Source organism: Heterocephalus glaber, unplaced genomic scaffold, assembly GCF_053883595.1.
Source record: "Heterocephalus glaber isolate CG9 unplaced genomic scaffold, H.glaber_assembly_v1.0 deba00001428, whole genome shotgun sequence".
In the NCBI taxonomy this organism is placed as follows: Eukaryota; Metazoa; Chordata; class Mammalia; order Rodentia; family Bathyergidae; genus Heterocephalus; species Heterocephalus glaber.
The window spans coordinates 28,824,058-28,842,583 of NW_028258293.1; the positions used below are offsets into that span (position 1 = coordinate 28,824,058).

Below are 18,526 nucleotides of genomic sequence, written 5' to 3' on the forward strand. Positions count from 1 at the left end.
CTGGTCTTTCTCTCTGGAGTTATCTTTATTTCTGCTAATCTAGGGTTACGGGAAGGTTCATTAGACTTAGTTGCCACAGAACTCCAAAAACAGCCAGATGTGGTGGTGCATATCTGTAATCCCAGAACTCTGGGAGGCCAAGGCAGGAAGATTGCAAGTTCAAGCACAGCATAGACAAGTTACTGAGAGACTCTGTCTCAAAAAGTAGGGTGGGAAGCTGGGGATATACCTCAGTGCAAAGCCCCTGGGTTCAATTCCCAGCACTGAAGAAAGAAAAAAACTCCCCAAGCCACTTTCCCTATAGTCTGTCAGTATCTTGTGTTCTGCCTGCTCACTAGATCTGAGATACACAATGTGATGGACAGAGCCACTCTTGCCACTGTCCAAGGGAACCTGGATTCCAGTCCCCTCTCTACGGATGCAGAACAGGACAGTGCACACATGACCTTAGTCACTCATGGCTTTACTTATGCCAACACCAAAATTTTATTCACAACCCTGATTACATCCACTGAGCCATAGACTTGGGTCCATCTACTTAAACTCATGTCTCCCAGATGACCAAAAGCCACTTCATAATGACCTTGCCTCCATGAAATTTGTTCTTGCTCCTATGTTTCCTAGCTCAGTAAGAAGTACAACCATGTCTCCAGTTGTCTAGACAGAGCACCCAGAGTCCCCTTAACTGGTGCCCCTCGTATACTAATCTGCCACCAAATGCTGTCCAGTCTCTCTTTTTTTTATGTCCCTGTTTTCTATTGCACAGCCACTCCCTAGCTTAGCCCTCTTTGTCTCTCACCTAGCTCACTCTGGTACCCCCCCTTGCTGGTTTCCTACCAACCTCCAACCTGGTCATCTTTCCCCACACTATTAGAGTCATCTTCCTAGCAGACTCTGGGGCCAGGGTGCCTAAATTAGAACCCAAGGTCCAGCCCCTACTGGCTGTATGATGAAGCAACCTACTTTCTTTCTGTGCTGTGGTTTCCTCATCTAGAAACGAGATAAGTAGCACCTACCCCACAGGGTCCTGAAGAATACGTTAAAATAGGTCACCTGGCTCTCTCTTAAAGAGTAACTGGCACATGGTAGACAGTTAATAAATAGTTCGTGTTATGTCATACTCATAAAGACTTTCTTTACTCAGAATGGTCCATGTGCCAGTACCATCAGTATCACCTTATAGGTTTTGTCCCTGCTCCAGACCTGTTGAGTCAGTACTGATCTGCATTTTAATAAGTGCATTGATGTTGGAGAAGTTCAGGTTTAGATGTTCACCTAATATTTCTTTTCGAATCGGGTCCTTGCACTTGTGAGGCAGGCAGTGGAACCACTGAGCTAAATCCCTGGCCCAACTCACCTAATATTTCCAGGTAAAGCATGAGCTGTCTACCAGAGGAGAGAAGGGCCTGCCTTCTGTGTGATCTGATTTCTCCCACCAATCTTCTGGGGGTGCCTCCACTGAGCTGTATGCCCTTATGTCCACAGTGGGGCAGCATGGTCACTTGTGTGGTTTTCAGGGACACTCATTTCAGCTACTTTTGTTGGCCAGGCAAGATGAAATAATTACCAAATTTTTAGCATCATATAATTTACTTGACACAAATCATTTAATCCTCAGATCAATGCTATGAAACAAGTACTACTATATTTATTTTACAGGTAGAAACATCCAAATTCACACACATTAGAAGTGACAGTGCCAGAATTCAAACCTAGGTTGTTTCTATGTAACGCTGCCTCCTGAATGATATGAGAGATCCTGGACAGAAATCACTTGGACCCAGATACTTCACTTAAAACAGCAGGACGAGGTGTGATAGGAAAATGAGACCTTTTTAGGTTTGATGACTGGAGTCTGACAATGAAATGTTCCTTGATCTTTTTGTTTTGAGACAAGTTTTGGTTTTTTTTACTATGTAGTTCAGGCTGTCCTTGAACTCACTTATGTAATCCAGGCTGGCCTTGAATTCATGGTGATCCTCCTGCCTCAGCCTCCCAAGTGCTGGGATTGCAGGTGTGGGCCACCACGCCCAGCATTCCTTGAGCATCAAGTACTGTGCTAAGCACTTATATCTCCATTCATCCTTTTTCTACATGTCCAGCAAGTATGGGCATTGTCACCGATTTAAAGGCAAGAAAGCTGAGGCTGAGAGATGTGAAATGGCTTGTCCACAGCCATGCTAGGGTGGCAGCATTTTTGTCCTCTGATCCCAAGTTGTCTGAGCATCTACTACACCCCAACAGAGAAAGGGCCATTCATATATTCACTTACCAGATCTTTAAAGAGCACCTGCTCTGCGCTGGCTGTCATAGTGTCCTTGCAGAGCCTACAGATGAGCACAAATGAACTGAGGACCCTTGAATCAAGGAGACTGCAGCATCCTTGAATGAAAGCGTGTAACAGGTGCAGAAGCATGCCTGGGTCAAACCAAAGACCATTCTGTCACACACTAAAATATGTCCAAGAGGAACTCTGCAGAGAACAGGATAGGCAAAGTTTGGAGGCAGACAAATCTTGTTGGGGGAGGAGTAGACTCAAGATTGAGAGGAATTAGACAAAGGCAGGTGGGGAGTAGCACATGACTTCTTAGCACCATACTTTTACAAACACTCATGAACACTTACTGATTAAGCAAACCTGAACACCTTTTCTGTGCCAAGCCTCCAATGGAATATTGGAGACAGAGGTAAATAATGAGATCCTTATTATTAAGGTGCCCAGGTTGGGCATGAACTTGCAATCCTCCTGCCTCAGCCTCCCAGAGTTCTAGGGTTACAGATGTACACTACCATACTCATTTTTTTCTCCCCTCCCACCCCAGTACTGGGGATCAAACTCAGGACCTTGTGCTTTTTTTTTTTGGTACTGGGAATTGAACTTGGGACCTTGCGTTTGTGAAGCAGGCAACGGAAACACTGAGCTAAATCCCTGGCCTGGGACCTTGTGTTTTTGAGGCAGGCTCAGTGCCACTGAGCTAAATCCCCAATAAGTGACTCAGTTTTAAAGTGTTATACTATGATCTATAAAACTAATCTTTTGTTGTTTTCTATTTTTTCCTGTTTGTAAAGAAAAAAAGACAGTAACAGGATTGGTTCCTAATATTTCTCACCAGATTTCCTTCCAAAGGATGTATTAATATATTGTCAGCAATGTTTATTTAAATATCTTAGGGAGTGGTTAAAAAAATAATGAGGCCCTTAAAATGAACTTACAGTCTAGGGAGACAGTTAACAGAAATTGTGACCACATTGTATAAAGGTTGTAGGGAACACTTCTTTGGAAACAAGCAAGGAAGGTTTCACAGAATTACCGTGAGCCTTAAAACATTGCAAGGTGGAGGTGGAGAGGAAAGGCAGTCTGTTTTATGTAGAGGGAATAGCATAGACCAGTGATGGTGAACCTTTTAGAGCTTTCAAGGGCACAAACAGCCCACTGTGGCACACTTGCCATAGGTTCACCGCAACTGGCATAGACAGACCCTGGAGATTCAAAGTCAGTCTAGGAACCAGTAAGTAGATTACTGTGACTGGTTGTAGGCTGTGACAGATGACCCAGGAGAGGAGATGTGGGACACAGGGCCTTGATTGGCAAGAGTGGAGAGTTAGAAGTTCTACTAAGCAGGAATGTGATGAGATCAGGTCTTTATTTTGTTGTGTGTGTGTGTGTGTGTTTTTTTTAGGAAAGTCATCGTGCATATGAGTTGTTGGACATTATACTAGAGGCAAGGAGATTAGTAAAAAGGCAGTTATAGTGTAGTAGTCCAGGTAAAAAGATAAGGGCATACCAAATTAGGACAGGAGCTGCAGGGATGAAAAAAACTGGGGAGGTGTAATGAACAAGACATATTAATGGTCTTGGAGAAAGGGGGACCAAGGACTAATAAGTTGGATTCAGGAGCCTGTCATCAGAATTGGGGATAAGGACTTAACAAGGTCAAGATCAATAAGGGAAAAGCACGAAGAGAGCCTACAGTAGTGGCAGAGAAAGCAAAAGCCAGTCCTCATCCCTGCAGCAACAGTGATTTGTTTACAGTCCTGGAGCCAACTCCTCTGCTGCCCCAACTGGCCATCCCTTAGCAGCCAGAATCAACACATTCCCAGTCTGGATCCAAGGCTCAGCAAGTTATGTAAACTCCAGAGATGCCCTTATTCCTCAAGCTGGCTTCCTCTCCGTGCAGTTTGCTAGAAAACCCCAGCCCAGAGCCAGCAGAAACCTTGGAACCTGAGACTGGCAAGGGGCTAGTCCTTCCCAAGTGGAGGGAATAGTTACATGAGTAGTTCGGGTGTTGAGGGAGAAAGTTTTTCCCTGATGGTCAGTGGTGATGCCACTTATCAATGGCTGATAGAGCATAAGCTTAGGGTAACTGACACTACAGACTCTGCTATTTATAAGTCACTGCCTTTACAACCTACAGCTCTGTGGCAAGGGGTAGGCCAGACAGCTTAGCTGTCCCATCCCACATAAGAAAATGGCACTCAGAGAAGAAAAATGACTTGGCAAAAGCCACACAATAGCTTAAGCTGGACCGGAGAGATCTGGCCACAACTCCCAGAGCAGTGTGTGCCCTACTGATCCTAAGCCATATCAGAGATGAGGTGGGACAGGTGTGTGGAGAATGGGCCTGGCTACAGGAGACAGGCTTCCAGCTCAGTACAGCCTCTTTCTCATTATCCAGCTGATTGTTGGCATATCACTTCTTTCTGAACTTCAGGTTCCTTATCTAAAAAATGGGGAGATAATGCCAAGTTTTGCGGGTTAAATGAGAACTGCATGTAATAAGTATAATGAATGTGTACTTCCTCTAGTAGATAAAGGAAAAGCAATAAATGCCAGATGCTTAGAAGACAAGGGGATTATTCTTCTTGATTGGGAAACCCAAAAGAGGCCAGACAAAGGCAAAAACCATTATACACCCCCCCCCCCCATTCTGTGGGGCTGCTTTTAAGAAGAGTTTAACTTGTTGTGCACTTGGGGCCTGAATGCTGCACAGTACTCTAAACCCTCCTCTGGCCTGGGAATGTCTTCAAATTTAACAGTTTTTTAAAATGATGAAATATATAAAACATAGTATTTATCATTTTAACCATACACAAAGGTACAGTTCTGTGGCATGTAAGTAATATACACAATGCTGTGTACCATCACCGCCATCTATACACAAAACTTTTCTATCATCTCCAATGGAAACAACGTACCCATTGAGCAGAACTCCTCCCCTTTATCCCCAGTTCCTAAGAACCTCTATTCTGCTTTCTGTATCTGAATTTACCCATCTAGGTATCTTGTATAAGTGGAATCACACAATAACAATACATATCCTAGGTCTGGTTTATTTTATTAAGCATAATGTTTTCAGGGTCCATCGATGTTGTAGCATATATCAAACTTCATTCCTTTTTGTACCCGAATAACATTCCATGTGTGCATATGCCATATTTTGTTTATCCATGCATCTGTTGATGGATTCAGATTGCTTCCACCTTTTGGCTATTGTGAATAATGTTGCTACAAATATTTGTGTACAGATACTTGTTCAAATAACTGCCTTCATTTTTTCAGATACATACCTAGGAGTATCGGTATTCTTTCAGATATATACCTGCAGTCATATGGTAATTCTATTTGACTTTTTTGAGGAACTACCAAACTGGTTTCCACAGCAGCTACATTATTTTATATTCCCACCAGTAATGCACAAAGATTTCAATTTCTCCAAACCTTGTCAATACTTATTTTCCATTTTTAAAAAATTATAGACATCCTAGTAAGTGTAAAGTGGTACGTCATTGTGTTCCTCTAAGTTTTGTACTCTCAGACAACTGTTATAGAAGGAGAGTAAGTGGGGTGACCCTGGGCAAAGCACCCACATAGGGGTTTAAAGTCAGGCAAATGCGCTGATGCATCAGGTCCAGGCTGGGCCTTACCTTGCTGGTCACCGTCGCATAATACAAGAGATTGAGGGACTGGGGCGGCAGGGAAGGGAAGGGTGGTCTTTAGTCCCGGGCACTGCAGGACTGAGCAGTGGTGGCAAGTGTGAGATGGCCTACAATTCCTGTTCTCTGCTTATCACAAGAGGTTCCAGCACCTAGAACCTCAAAGCACAGAAGGAATTCTGAAGCTGGGTGGTGCCTCCTAGGAAGCCACATATAATTTTTGAGATTTTTTAATTTGATAAATAAAATGTTTTCTCAAAACAGATTATAAAATATAAAGTTAGACAAAAATCTTCCCTCCTAAAGTTATCTCTCTGAATTTCCAGGACTACAGAATTTTAGGTTTATCAGGACTCATACACTGGTGAGTTAAGGTGATAAGCACTATCCCTCCGCCATAACACACACACACACACACACACACACACACACCTCATTATCTCTCAAGAACCAAATCAAATGTTGCATGAACCCCATCACATGAAAGATATATTCGTGTTTCTCATAATTTTTGAAGCACTTTCTTTTTTCACTAATAGTTCACTAGTATCATCATTATATTTTCATATATGTCAATATTTTCACAAGTATTTCACTAGTATTGTCATTGAGGGTTTTCTTCTCTGGGAGCTCAAGGACAGAAAATTAGTCATCCTGCTCTCCCCAGCCCTAGTGAAGGTCCTGGTGCAGAGTCAACAGCAGTCATACTTAGTTGGATGAATGACAGACCACACATACAGTCTGTGCCCATGAAAACATTGTCAAGGGCTGGGACCATCCTTTGCCCACTGTGCTCCTCCTGTTCCAAGAAGCACCTGTGGAGCTTTGGAAAAAGCATGGATCTCTAAGCCAGGAAACCATGCTTCTAGCCTTGGCTCTGACACACATTGTTAATTGTAGGCAAGCGGCCAGGCCTGGTGGCACACACCTGCAATCCCAGCACTCGAGAGGCTAAGGCAGGAGAATCTCTGTGAGTTTGAGGCCAACCTGGGCTACACAGTCCAAGACCAGTCTGAACTACATAGTGAGACCCTGTTTCAACCACCCCCACCCCCACCCCATACAGGCAATTGACTTCATCTTTCTGAGCTGGGGGAAATAACTGCTCTCTGCCTCCATCAACTGGTAAACAGTTGAACAGGAGGCGTGGTAGGTATCATAGTTACATTCTGTCCAAAAATATGGTGAACCCTGAACAAGGCAGAGATGTAGTTGTCTGCAAGCATCCTTCTGAGCCATGCCCTTAAGCCCGTGGCCAAAAAATTTGTCACCACCCAGCTCTCCTGATACCTAGAATCTATCCTCGGCACTTCATTTCTTTGAGATAATTTTTTATTTTCCCAGGACTCCTATTTCAAGTGCAAATATGTCCCTTGCAGGAACAGGGAAGCTTCTGTCACTCAACCCTTAGGGGAACAGGCAGATCAAGCACTTGATGGGGCAGGGAGATAAAGGAAAGAGTCAGGCTCTTGTTTCTGAGAGAAAACATGAAGGTTTCAAAGTGAGGAAGAGAGAAAAGTCCAGAGAAAGAGATGAGAAACAGGTGGAGGCTGGGGGGCTTCCTGGCTCTAGATGGCCGTGCTCCCAGCTATGTGAGCTCATATATCTTCCCTTTGAGCCCTACTTTTGTCGTTTGTCAAAAGGAATGAATGATAACAACTGAGGATTAGTTATGGGACATTAGATAACTGGCAAAGAGTAGGCACAAATGTTTTTCTTCCCCCAGCTCTTCCCCGATTTTAAAGCTCTGCCGGGTACACAGCAACCTACAGGCAAATGTCTTCCCCACTCCCTGCCCCTACCCACAGGCTCCTTTGGCTTCTCCCAGCTTGAGCAGCCGAGGTCCCCAAACAGGGGACTCTTTGAGTGGCGCCATGAAAGGGCAGTTTGTACTGCTCTTGGCGTTGCTAGACAGGAGTCCCCTAGAATCAATACCCTCTTGCTTCCTCCTCCCAGAGAGCTTTCTCTGCTACCCTGTTGTTTATAAAAGGAGGACAAGCAGGGTGGCCTGCTGCTCCCCACTCCACTTTCACAATTCTTCTCTCCCTTGTGCTCCTGTGTCTCCAGCATGGCAGCCCTCTCAGCCCTCTCTGGCCTTATAATCCTTGGGATGAACACCACATGGCTTTCCACTGGATGATATCCACTTCTCCATTCTTACACTTGGGCATGGACTAACTGTCCTTCAGGGCAGTGAGCAGGCTACCTCATTTTCTTGGGTGTTATTGTGCCCCTGGTATGGAGCGCCTCACCCAGTAGGGGTCAGTGTACATCTGTGGAAAGGAAATGATTCATTCAAGCATTCAACATACATCTGTATCTGATAGAGGTCTTAGTAGGCATCAGAGACACAATGGATAGACCCTTGCAGTGCTTGGGAAAATGTTTCAGACTCTTCCTCTAGAAATATCAACTCCAAAATATATTATTGCCAACAAGAGCAAAGCAATGACAGCAAAAGTGACAATGCAGACACTGGAGAATGATTAAGAGCTTTGGTGACAGACCTGGATTTGAATCCTGTCTCTGCTGTGTGGCCTCAGGCAAGTTAGACTTTCTCTTTCTCAATTTCTTTTTTTTTTTTTGGTACTGGGGATCGAACTCGAACTCGGGTCCTTGGACTTGTGAGGCAGGTGGTGGCACCACTGAGCTAAATCCCTGGCCATCAATTTCTTTTGTCTATTAAACAGGCATAATAGTACTTATCTCATTGTGAAGATAAAGGGGACAGGTACACCTAAGTTCTTAGGACAGTGCCTGGCTGTACTAATGATAATGGTAACAGTCGCATTGATATCAACGAGGCCAGGAGTCCAGGTTAGACATGGCTTTAGAAACCAGCTCACAAAACTGTGCAAGAAAAAAGGAAAAAAATATAAACAAGAAATGCCCCAAGCCCAGTCAGTCATGTTTAGAATTCGCTATCTACCCACTAAATGCTGCCAGGACCCCAAAACCACACACAGTGTCTAGCAGGTCTGGTCCAGCCTTCAGGGGATATGGAGACTAATGCAAACATAAAATAATGAGGCCTTTCCTTTGTGGTGTAGAGTGGGGTGGTGGAGGGACATGGCTCTGGAAAGGGCCCTGGCAAGGGACACAGAAGGCCAGGTGTCCAGCTCTGGCTCTCCTGTGTCACAGCTGTGAGCCACTAACCATTTAACCTCATTTCCACAGCACTTGTTCAGCTTTCCTCCCTGGGGAGGTGGGTTTTGAAAGGAACAGTAAAAAGGCATTTTGAAGACTGATGTGCTGGCCAAAAGGAAGGTGTTACTATTCCTAGCTTTGAGGAGGGGCACTGTCCTATTGCAGGCCTAGCCCGTTTCCCCTTCCTGACCTCTACAGAGCCTCCCGTCATCTTTAAGACTTGTTCACAGCTCTCCTTGCCATGAACCCTCTTGAGATTTGGGGATAGCCCCTGTCGCCATCTGGTCATGCATTCACCCATGGCTACATGGTCTGATGATGACTTAAGGGTCTTTCTCTGTTTCAAGACAGGGTCAGTATCTAGTTCTCTCCATCCTTACTGCTAGGAAGGGCTTGGCTCTGAGTAAGCAGTTGGTCAATATGATTTGAATAGTTAAACAAGGCTTTCCCAATGCTACGGTTTGAGTGCATCTTCCAAGGATTCATGTGTTGGAACCTCAGTCCTCAGTGTGGTGATATCAAGAGGTGATGGGACCTTTAAGAGGTGGGGCCTAGTGGGAAATTAGGTCATCGAGGTGGCTGCCTTTGGAAGGCATTGATGTAATTCTTGTGGGACCCTGGCAAGTTCTCAAGAAAGTATTATAAAAGAGCAAGGCTGATCCCAGTCTCTGGCTTCCTGCCTCACCATGTGATCTCCCTCACACATGCTTCTGCCGCTATGATACCCTTACCATGAGGCCTTCCCCAGAGCTGTGCTGATAACATTGTCATGTCCTTGGCGAAGAACTGGAAGCTAAATAAACTATTTTCTTTATAAAGTACTCAGCCTCAGGTATTTTTATAGAAACAGAAAATGGACCAATACACCCAACTATCACAAGTCACAATGATCACATTCCTCTGATTGTAGCAATTGGTGGTAGTTCATCTCTTCTTATATGCAACATTTTCTCATTGTGCTTAGATGACACTTAACTCAGGATGTATTTTCTCTCATCCTCCTACTGGCCCAGCACCCAGGGACTGTGTTCTGTACTTCTCTGTACCCCTACAAGATCAGCCAAGCTCCAGGCCTGCTCCTGGTAAGTGCTCAGTAAGTAGCTGCTGCTTAATTTGAAGCCAGACATTCTTGAGCCTCAGCCACTTGGTTAAGGTGTTTGATAATTGCTACATCTCGCTGTTAAAAGCACATGGTTTGGGGCCAGACTGTGGGATGTTGGACAAGTTTCCTAACTACTCTGCTTCCTTACCTGTATCAACCCCACAGGATTAGGATGAGCATTAAATAATGAATCCATGGAGCCCTTAAATGGTGCCACATTTCAGTAAATCTGTCATGTGCACCATTGCTGTGATTACCTCAGACTGGCCCTGTAATTCTGAGAAGTTGGTTCTGTAGAGAAAGGAAAGTTGTACCACACAGAGACAGACACAGACCCAGACCTGAGCTCTGTCCATTCCTCTGGAGCTGGTGGAGGTGGGTTGAGTAGGTTACAGTAATTTAGTAAGATTTCCAAAATCCTGGCACAGTTAGCATAAATACATGGGATGTGACAAGCTGTTCATGGAGGCTCTGAGGAAGCTGAATATTAGAGCAGAATTCTGGGAAGCTGAGATGCTGAAGGGCATGGGGAGCGGAAGGGGCAGAGGTAATGCATAGTCTAACCAAAGCCGAGTCACAAACTCGTCCTTTCACTGTGGCTCCTTTGTGAGCAAGAAACATTCACATCTCTGAAGGAAACTGAGCCAAGTGGCTTCAGTGTTCTCCTGGTATAAGTGCTCAGATATCACTGTCACTCACTCGTGGCTGCAGCTATAGGTCTTGCCAGTCCTTTTGCAGGAAAATGTCTCCTCGTCAGACTCTGCCTGTAAAAATTCAACCTCCACGGTATAACTCAAAGGATGCCTTTGCAAAAATGCTGAATTGCCTGCTTATTTTGAACCAGACCTTCTGAGGATTCCAAGAGGAATAAGGAGTACAGAGTCCAGTGGGAGCGGTCTGACAACTAAACAAATATTGAAATGCAGTGAGATGGGGTTGTAATATGGGCATTTACAAAGTATAACAGCCATAAAGCACTCACATGCAAGGAAGGTGACATTATAATTCAACAAATGAATAAAGTAATTTCAATTCAGGCATATGTTAGGAAGAAAATAATATCAGTTAATAGGATAGAAAGTGGCTAGAAGGTAGGTGGTCAGGGAAGGCCTCTCTGAAGTACATCAAGCCAGGAATGGATTGAGAAGACCTTGGCTGAGAAGTGGGAGAGATGGTGGTGCTGTGCACAGTGGCTCCGAGGAACAGAAAGAATGTCAGGGCCTTGAATGTGGTGAGTGGAGAGTGGTGAAAGGTTAGCCAGGCTGAGAGGAACATAATAAGATGTCATACTCTGCTTTTCTTCATTCAACATTGTAAGAACATTCTCTCTGGGAAACATGATTTGTAAACATTTGAATGACTTTATTAAAAATAATCATATAAAAAGAAAAGGTTGTTTTCTACTTTAAAAAATTATCATAGGATGTACCACTTGTATAGGGTACGCCTCTGTGTTGGACACACTCCCTGCTCAGGCGCAGCAGGAAGCAGTGGGGAAAAAGGGCTTAAAGCCAGAGGGGCTGAGCTGGCCCCTCCTGCAGGCATCCTCTCTGACACTTCTGGGTCCCTGTGGCCAAGGGTCAAAGTGGCAAAAGCCCCCTTAGCCAAACCCCAGACACGGTCAATGTTTTATCTCCGATAGAGAATCTGAGCTCCAGCAACCTCTCTGAGGCCGCCACCGCCCCTCCTTTGTATTGTCCTTTGACTCTCATGACTGCAGCAGAAAAAAGGGTGAACTCTCAGGGCCCCTAGAGCACTTCCCTTGCCTCCCATTTGTTAGGAATGGGTGATGCTGACAAGACCTTCCCACAAGCTGCTCTCCTTTCTCCTCTCCTACACTGGTTTTTGGCTCCCAGCTTCTCCGGAAAGCCACAGGACTGCACAGCTGCTCTCTGCCAACCTTCAGTCTTCAGGGTTGGAGCTGCAGGGTCTGCGGAATTCCTGTCCATACTCGTGTATCCACTTATTGGCCACTGGGAGAGAGCGAGAGGAGGACTGCAGGCTCAGCAGGCAGACAGCTGCAGAGCTGTGCACAGATTTGCTCACTGGGGCATGCAAGTGCCTCCTAAAATCCTGCACCCTGGCAGCCCACCTGCCCACCCTAGTCCCACCACACTGTGACTACAAACTGTTTCTTCTGGAAAAAGTCTAACAGATTCTGTCCACTGTAAATTAATTTTCAAATGTTTGGCACTATGGTCACTCAGCCTCCATTCTAAAAGCCCATCTCTTATGAAGCCACTCCTGACAGTGTCCATACCTCAGAATGTGAGCCCTCTTCAAATTCTGTTTCTGTCTTCAGAGCTAAATGCTCTTGGCCACATACACACATCACAAACATATCCCCCTCTTCCCTACTTGTTTATGCTTCCTTGTTTGGCTACCTCCTTGGGAGTTTGTCTCTGGAGTTTGTCTCCTTGGGGGAGGCACTAAAAGGAAGCAGTGCAAGTTTCACAGTTCTCTCCTTGGAGCACAGAGCAGGAAGAAACCCTGCACCATATTCCTCCTCAGCTGTGCTCAGGGATCAGGCCTGTCTCCTTGGGTCAATAAACCTTTGCTAATATCTGCTCTGGGACAGGACCCCTGCTCTTTACAGGCTCCTGATCTGCTTCTGGCACCTGATTAGTAACCTGAGCAACTCAACACAGTGTGGCACTATAATGAAACCTTTGGGACGGGAGGGCTGTGCTGTTTCCCACCCACTCCCTAGTTCACTTTACTTTGCACCCTTACCCCATTCTCTTGTCCCAAAAGACAGGCCTTACCCCACTTATCTCCCACCAGGACAGGACAGCCAGCATGAAGTGTGTCACCATCTCCCTCACCACTCCTGTGCAGGTTCCACCAAAACAGTGCTGCATTCTGAAAACAAGAGGACCCAGCCCCAGGGAAGGTCAGCCCACAATGTTATTCCTTGGAAATCACATGAATAAGGACAAATGCATGCATGCCATTAAGCAAGAAAACTCCATGCAGTTTGGGGCAAGGCATGCATAAAAACAGAACAGGATGGTGTAAGTTGCCATCCACTCATTCATGCATAGATCACTGACTGAGGGCCTGCTCTGCCAGGCCCAGGGGAACCAGAGACAAACTGCATCCAGTTCTGCTCTCCAGCAGCTCAGGAGAGACAGAGACAAAAGAGACCAGGATAGGACAATGTGGAGTGCACTCAGAATAAGGTAATCACAGGTATTATGGGACCACTGAGAAGAGATGCCCAACAATCCCCATAAGGTGGACCAAGACATTCCTCATACAATCAAGCACTTCACTAGTTCTGAAGCTCACACTGTTTTAGGGACTACTAACATCCATGAGGAAGGCATCATTATAAACTCCCCTTCCTAGCCAAGAAATGGATGCTTAGTGCTTAGATTAGAAATCATGTAACTAAAAAGGAAAGTTAGGATTCAAGCCCAGATGTTCTATTCCAAATCCTGTTTTCTTTTCCCTCTATACACTGCTTTTTTGGAGGGTCCAATACATATTCTATAAAATTTAACTTTGGCCATTATAATAGATCAAACTCTAACTAATGAAGGATGTATCAGAGCCTCTGCATTTCCAAGCCTAGAAGAGACACCAAAGCCCTGGACATGCATAGATAGCCGACATTCATTTACTGAATGTTCAAGATGTGCCAGGCACTGTACTAAGTGCTTCATGGGCATGACCTTACTTATTATCTTCATTTCGTTCCTGAATTAAGGCCTATCAGGGAGCTTGGGTCTGAAACTTGGTGGACATATTCATGAAATGAACAAATCTCTCACCAAACAGCTCACTCTGGGCCTGGCGCAGTATGTTGTTACTGCCTGTTCACTTCCCTTTATGAGTTCCTGAAGGGAAGGGCTCTGAGCTTTCTTCTGTACCCTCAGCACCTCTAACTCTCAGTGTGGACAGAAATAATGACTGCAGGAACAGCTGCTGTACGGCATCCAGAAGTGAATCTGAGTACCTTTGAAGAGCTCTATTATGACAAGACAGATGTGCAATTGTTTACCCCTAACATAAATGTAAATAAAATAACAAACAGGGCCAAAGTGGTGGTAACAGATGGTGGGATTATCTTTGATTCTGAGAGTTAGGGAAGAACTCTTTTTATCCCTCCTCACAAACATCAGCTTGCAAGCACAGGCAGTATGAAGCTTGGGGTGTTAGTTCTATGCCCTCCTGGCTTCCATCTTCTAGGCCAGGCTCCACTCACCTTAACCACAGGCACACTGAAGTTGGCATAGATGAAGGCCGTGGCTCCTCCAGCTTCCACTGAGCTCAGCTACAATGCAGAGGAAGAAGCTAGAGTTAAAACAACTGCCGAAGTCCCTACTCTGCCCTGTGCACATTAACCTGACATCTGAAGTCATTTCTACATAGATTCCCTCCTGTGGCACCCTACTTCAAATCTATGGGAAATCCTTGAAAGACAGTCATTCAGCTTAACAATTCAGGGAACATCTGTAATGTCACTGGTGTTTGCCTGCAGGGCCACAGACGGAAAGATTTGGAATTCCTCCCTTCTTTTTCCTTCCAGCCAATGTTCTTACAGAGGGCTACAATAAGATTTAAGCTTTTTTTTTTACTGAGACAGGAAAAGATGCATTTTACATCATGATGCAAGACACACACACACACATTTGTTGAAGTAAAAATTTCGGGATTTAGCTCAGTGGTTCCACCGCTTGTCTGGCAAGCACAAGGAACCGAGTTCAATCCCCAGTACCAAAAAAAACCAAAAAAATTCATAAGATTCCCACTACATGAGATACTCTGATATTTTCTATTTTATTATATTTTGGTATAGTTTTCTTAAATGCTGATCAGAGTTACTAAACTAATCTTACAACCAAGATTTACAGGTGGGTTCCGTAAATCACTCAGCCCTTCCTTAGGTAACCTAAGCTTAAGACTTTCACCACTGGTATATTCTAGGGTTATGGATGTCTTCTTACTATGAAGATATTTTTCTAACCGTCAAAGAATTACATAATAATCATGAACATAATTTAAAATACACAAAAAGTACAGTGGACCCTGGAGTTACGATCGGCTTGACATACATATGACTTGGGTTATGACTGGAATTTTAGTTTTACAAACAAAGCCTTGAGTTATGACTCGAATGCCAGCTGCTTGTGCTTCCAGATGGTCTCAGATACAGATTTAATCCTTAAAGAGTTCTGGAAGGAACATTACAACATCCTTTCCTGTAGTGGGTTGAGAAATCCTGGGCCAATGTCTCTAATGACACTGAGATCTGCCTGTATACAGGAGAGAGACTTTGAAGGCTGTGTAGAGGAGCCTGAGCCTTCATTGACCAACTTGAGTTATAACCAGTTCTTGGGAATGAATTAGGCTCGTAACTCCACTGTATTAAAACAATAGTAGTGTGTATCATCTTACCATTTAGAAAAAAAAACAGTAATAGTTTACAAAGTACTAGTTAGCATCTATTGAACATTAACTATATTAGGGGCCGGGGATTTAGCTCAGTGGTTCTGGCGCCTGCCTCGAAAGTGCAAGGTCCCGAGTTCGATCCCCAGGACCAAAAAAAAAAAAAAACATTAACTATATTCTAGGCATTAATATTAATACATTATAAATTTATTATCTATCTTACTCTTCACAAGAATTCTATGAATTGCAAGTATTATTATATTCACATTTTACAAATGAGGAAATCAAGCCTCAAAGAGATTATTTTACAAAAGATCATATAACTTCCATGATAGAGCCAGGATTTGAGCTGAGCCAATGCTATCTGGCTACTAAATCCCTGCTCATAAATGTTAAGCTACACTTTTGAACATTTAGGTTATTTCCAACTATTTATTGTTACAAAGAAAACTGCATTGAACATCTTAATGAATGAAATTATTTTGGCATTTCATTTGCTTCCACAGAAAAGAGTCCTGAGGATTAGTACTGTTGGGTCAAAAGTATATGCATAAATTGAATACTTTTGACATATACTGCTAAATTTTTTCTCACCAGTGACACAAGAGAACTAGTCTTACCTCACTCTGACTAGCATTACCAGTAGGTTCATGCTCTGTAATCTTTTTTAAAATTATTTTTTAAAATAACTTTATTATCAAACACACACACATACAAAAATTAAAACCGTTCAAAGAAGAACAATGCAAGGAGAAAAAAACTAAAATAATATTCAAATACAGTAGAACTCAACCAAAACAAAACTCAAAAGCACTTAAACATTTTTCCATATAATTAAAAAAATCTCAAGTACCAACAAGATACCAGAGGATGTGATTTGTTTCAGAAAGATCCCCCAAACCAACAGTGAACAAATAGTGGTCTGGAAAAAAACTCCAGTTAGTTAGCAGACTCCACATAAGCCAAGCTTCTCCCTAATTTAAATTTTGATACAGTCATATGACATGCGATGGAAACACAATCCAAGAATTATGTTATTAGACCATTTCATCTGTGTGTATCCTTAATTACACTTTCAGTTTCTCAGATCAGAGAAACTATTCAGTATTTACACATGTGTGTCCTATTTTTTTCACTTAAGAGGATGGCCTCAATATGCATCCATTTAGCTATAAATGTCTTTAGTTTCTCGTTCTTTATGGCTGAATAGTACTCCATTTTATAAAAAAGCCACATCTTCTTTATCCAGTTTATGCTTTGTGATCTTATGGCAATCAAGACCACCATCTCCTGTTCCATATTCACATTTGTTACAGAGCGAGAACTATAGGAGTTAGGATGTTGTCACTTGTTAGAGGAAACAACTGACTCAGTGATTCAGAACCTGGAAATGGCAGTGATAGTTTTTAGCATTCCCTTGCTTCTGTAGCCCACCTGGAAGGCCAATTCATTCCTTGTGTTCAAATAACTAACAAATTAGATAATTCTGTTGTAACCACTGTTGTCAATCACCATGGTTATAAATAAAACACAAGGGCAACCTTGACTTTCTTGCAATCTTTACCTGTGGTTTTACAATATTATGGAAAGGAATGTTATACGAAGAAATTTAAAAAGAAAATCTGATTCTGCATGCAGCTAAGCTCACGAACAAGGCATCGTCTGTGAGATAGTGGTAGAGGACAGAACTCTTCCCTCTATATACCTTCCAATGTTTTCTACTGGGACTGATCTTAATCCACCTTGAGCAGAAAATCACTAAACTAATTTCAACTCAATCTTCTGCATTTAAGATTATTTTCTGTAAAATATTACTCTTGTTTCCTACAAACCTCAACACTTGCCTCTAGAATTCTAGCATTTGATGTTCTTTACCAAACCTGAAGATGAAAGAATTGGGCATAAGTGAGCAGTTCCTAGGTTCCCAACACTGATTCTCCTTGATGGGGTCTTTTACCTGCTTGGTAGGCTACAATGAAAGAAACATATTGTGTGAAACTTTCCAGAGTCACATCCCCCAACATTATCTCAGCAGATCCTCACGACAAACCTGTGAGGAAGTTCAGGGTAATAAAATGAGCTCAAATAATTATAATTTGTGCTGTGGCTCCATAGTGAGCAGCAGAATCTGATTAGGCTGACTGACTCCAAAGCCAAAGTGCATTACATTTCACTGTCTCAAATGCTTAAAACCAACCACACATGTGTTCTCTCTTTCTCTGTATGTCTCTCTGTCTCTGTCTTTGTCTCTCTATCTCTCTCTCACACAAACGCACGCATGCACATACACATACTGATTTGCCATTTAAAATTGCTGGACTCTTATATTCACGTTATCTACACTATAGTAATTGGGCCTTTGTAACAGAGAACCAGCCATAGGAGATATTGGAGAGATGAAGAACAGAGATCTACTACTGTGCCCCTATGTGCTCATATTCTTTGGTCAACTGCTACATTCATCACTGCCTGTGACCGCCCATGCCATCTTGGGTAACCAAGAGAGAAATGCAGATCTGAGCTGTGCTCCTACCTGAGAGATGACTTCAGCTATCCCTCTGTGCCTAACCAGAATCATCACAAGTTGCCAGACACACTTCTAAGTGGCAGCCTCCAGTTCTGTGGGCAGCACACATTGGAACTGCCAGCATAAAGTATATAGAATGTTGGCCTTCTATTGGCCTTTCTTGGCTACACTGCAGAGACCAGATACAGCCCTAAGAAAAGAGGGAGTGCTAGGGAGGAGTGTCTACTAGTCCAATGAGCCAGAATAAAGGACTTCATTTTTAATTGTTATTCAGAGCCCTATGGTTAACATGTTTATCCTTTAGTAGTAATGAATCTCTTCTAATAAGTGATTGCTTCTGGGCCGGGGATTTAGCTCAGTGGTTTCGATGCCTGCTGCGCAAGCGTAAGGACCCGAGTTCGATCCCCGGTACCAAAAAA

The 18,526-nt window shown here is 43.5% G+C and overlaps 1 protein-coding gene across 5 annotated transcripts in view; it reads right to left on the reverse strand.

Moving 5' to 3' along the window:
* Positions 1-64: 64 nt before the first annotated feature.
* Positions 65-18,526, reverse strand: part of P4ha3 (prolyl 4-hydroxylase subunit alpha 3) — a 67,330-nt gene continuing 48,868 nt past the window's right edge. For 3 of the 5 annotated variants that reach the window (XM_087211328.1, XM_021243289.2, XM_021243287.2), the window contains 3 exons: positions 14,394-14,462; positions 12,949-13,045; positions 65-2,418 (listed from right to left, as the gene is read on the reverse strand). In XM_087211328.1, coding sequence (XP_087067454.1) covers positions 2,231-2,418; positions 12,949-13,045; positions 14,394-14,462 — 354 coding nt within the window. In that variant the 3' untranslated portion in view covers positions 65-2,230. The other 2 variants (XM_087211327.1, XM_004863247.4) reach the window with 2 other exon arrangements.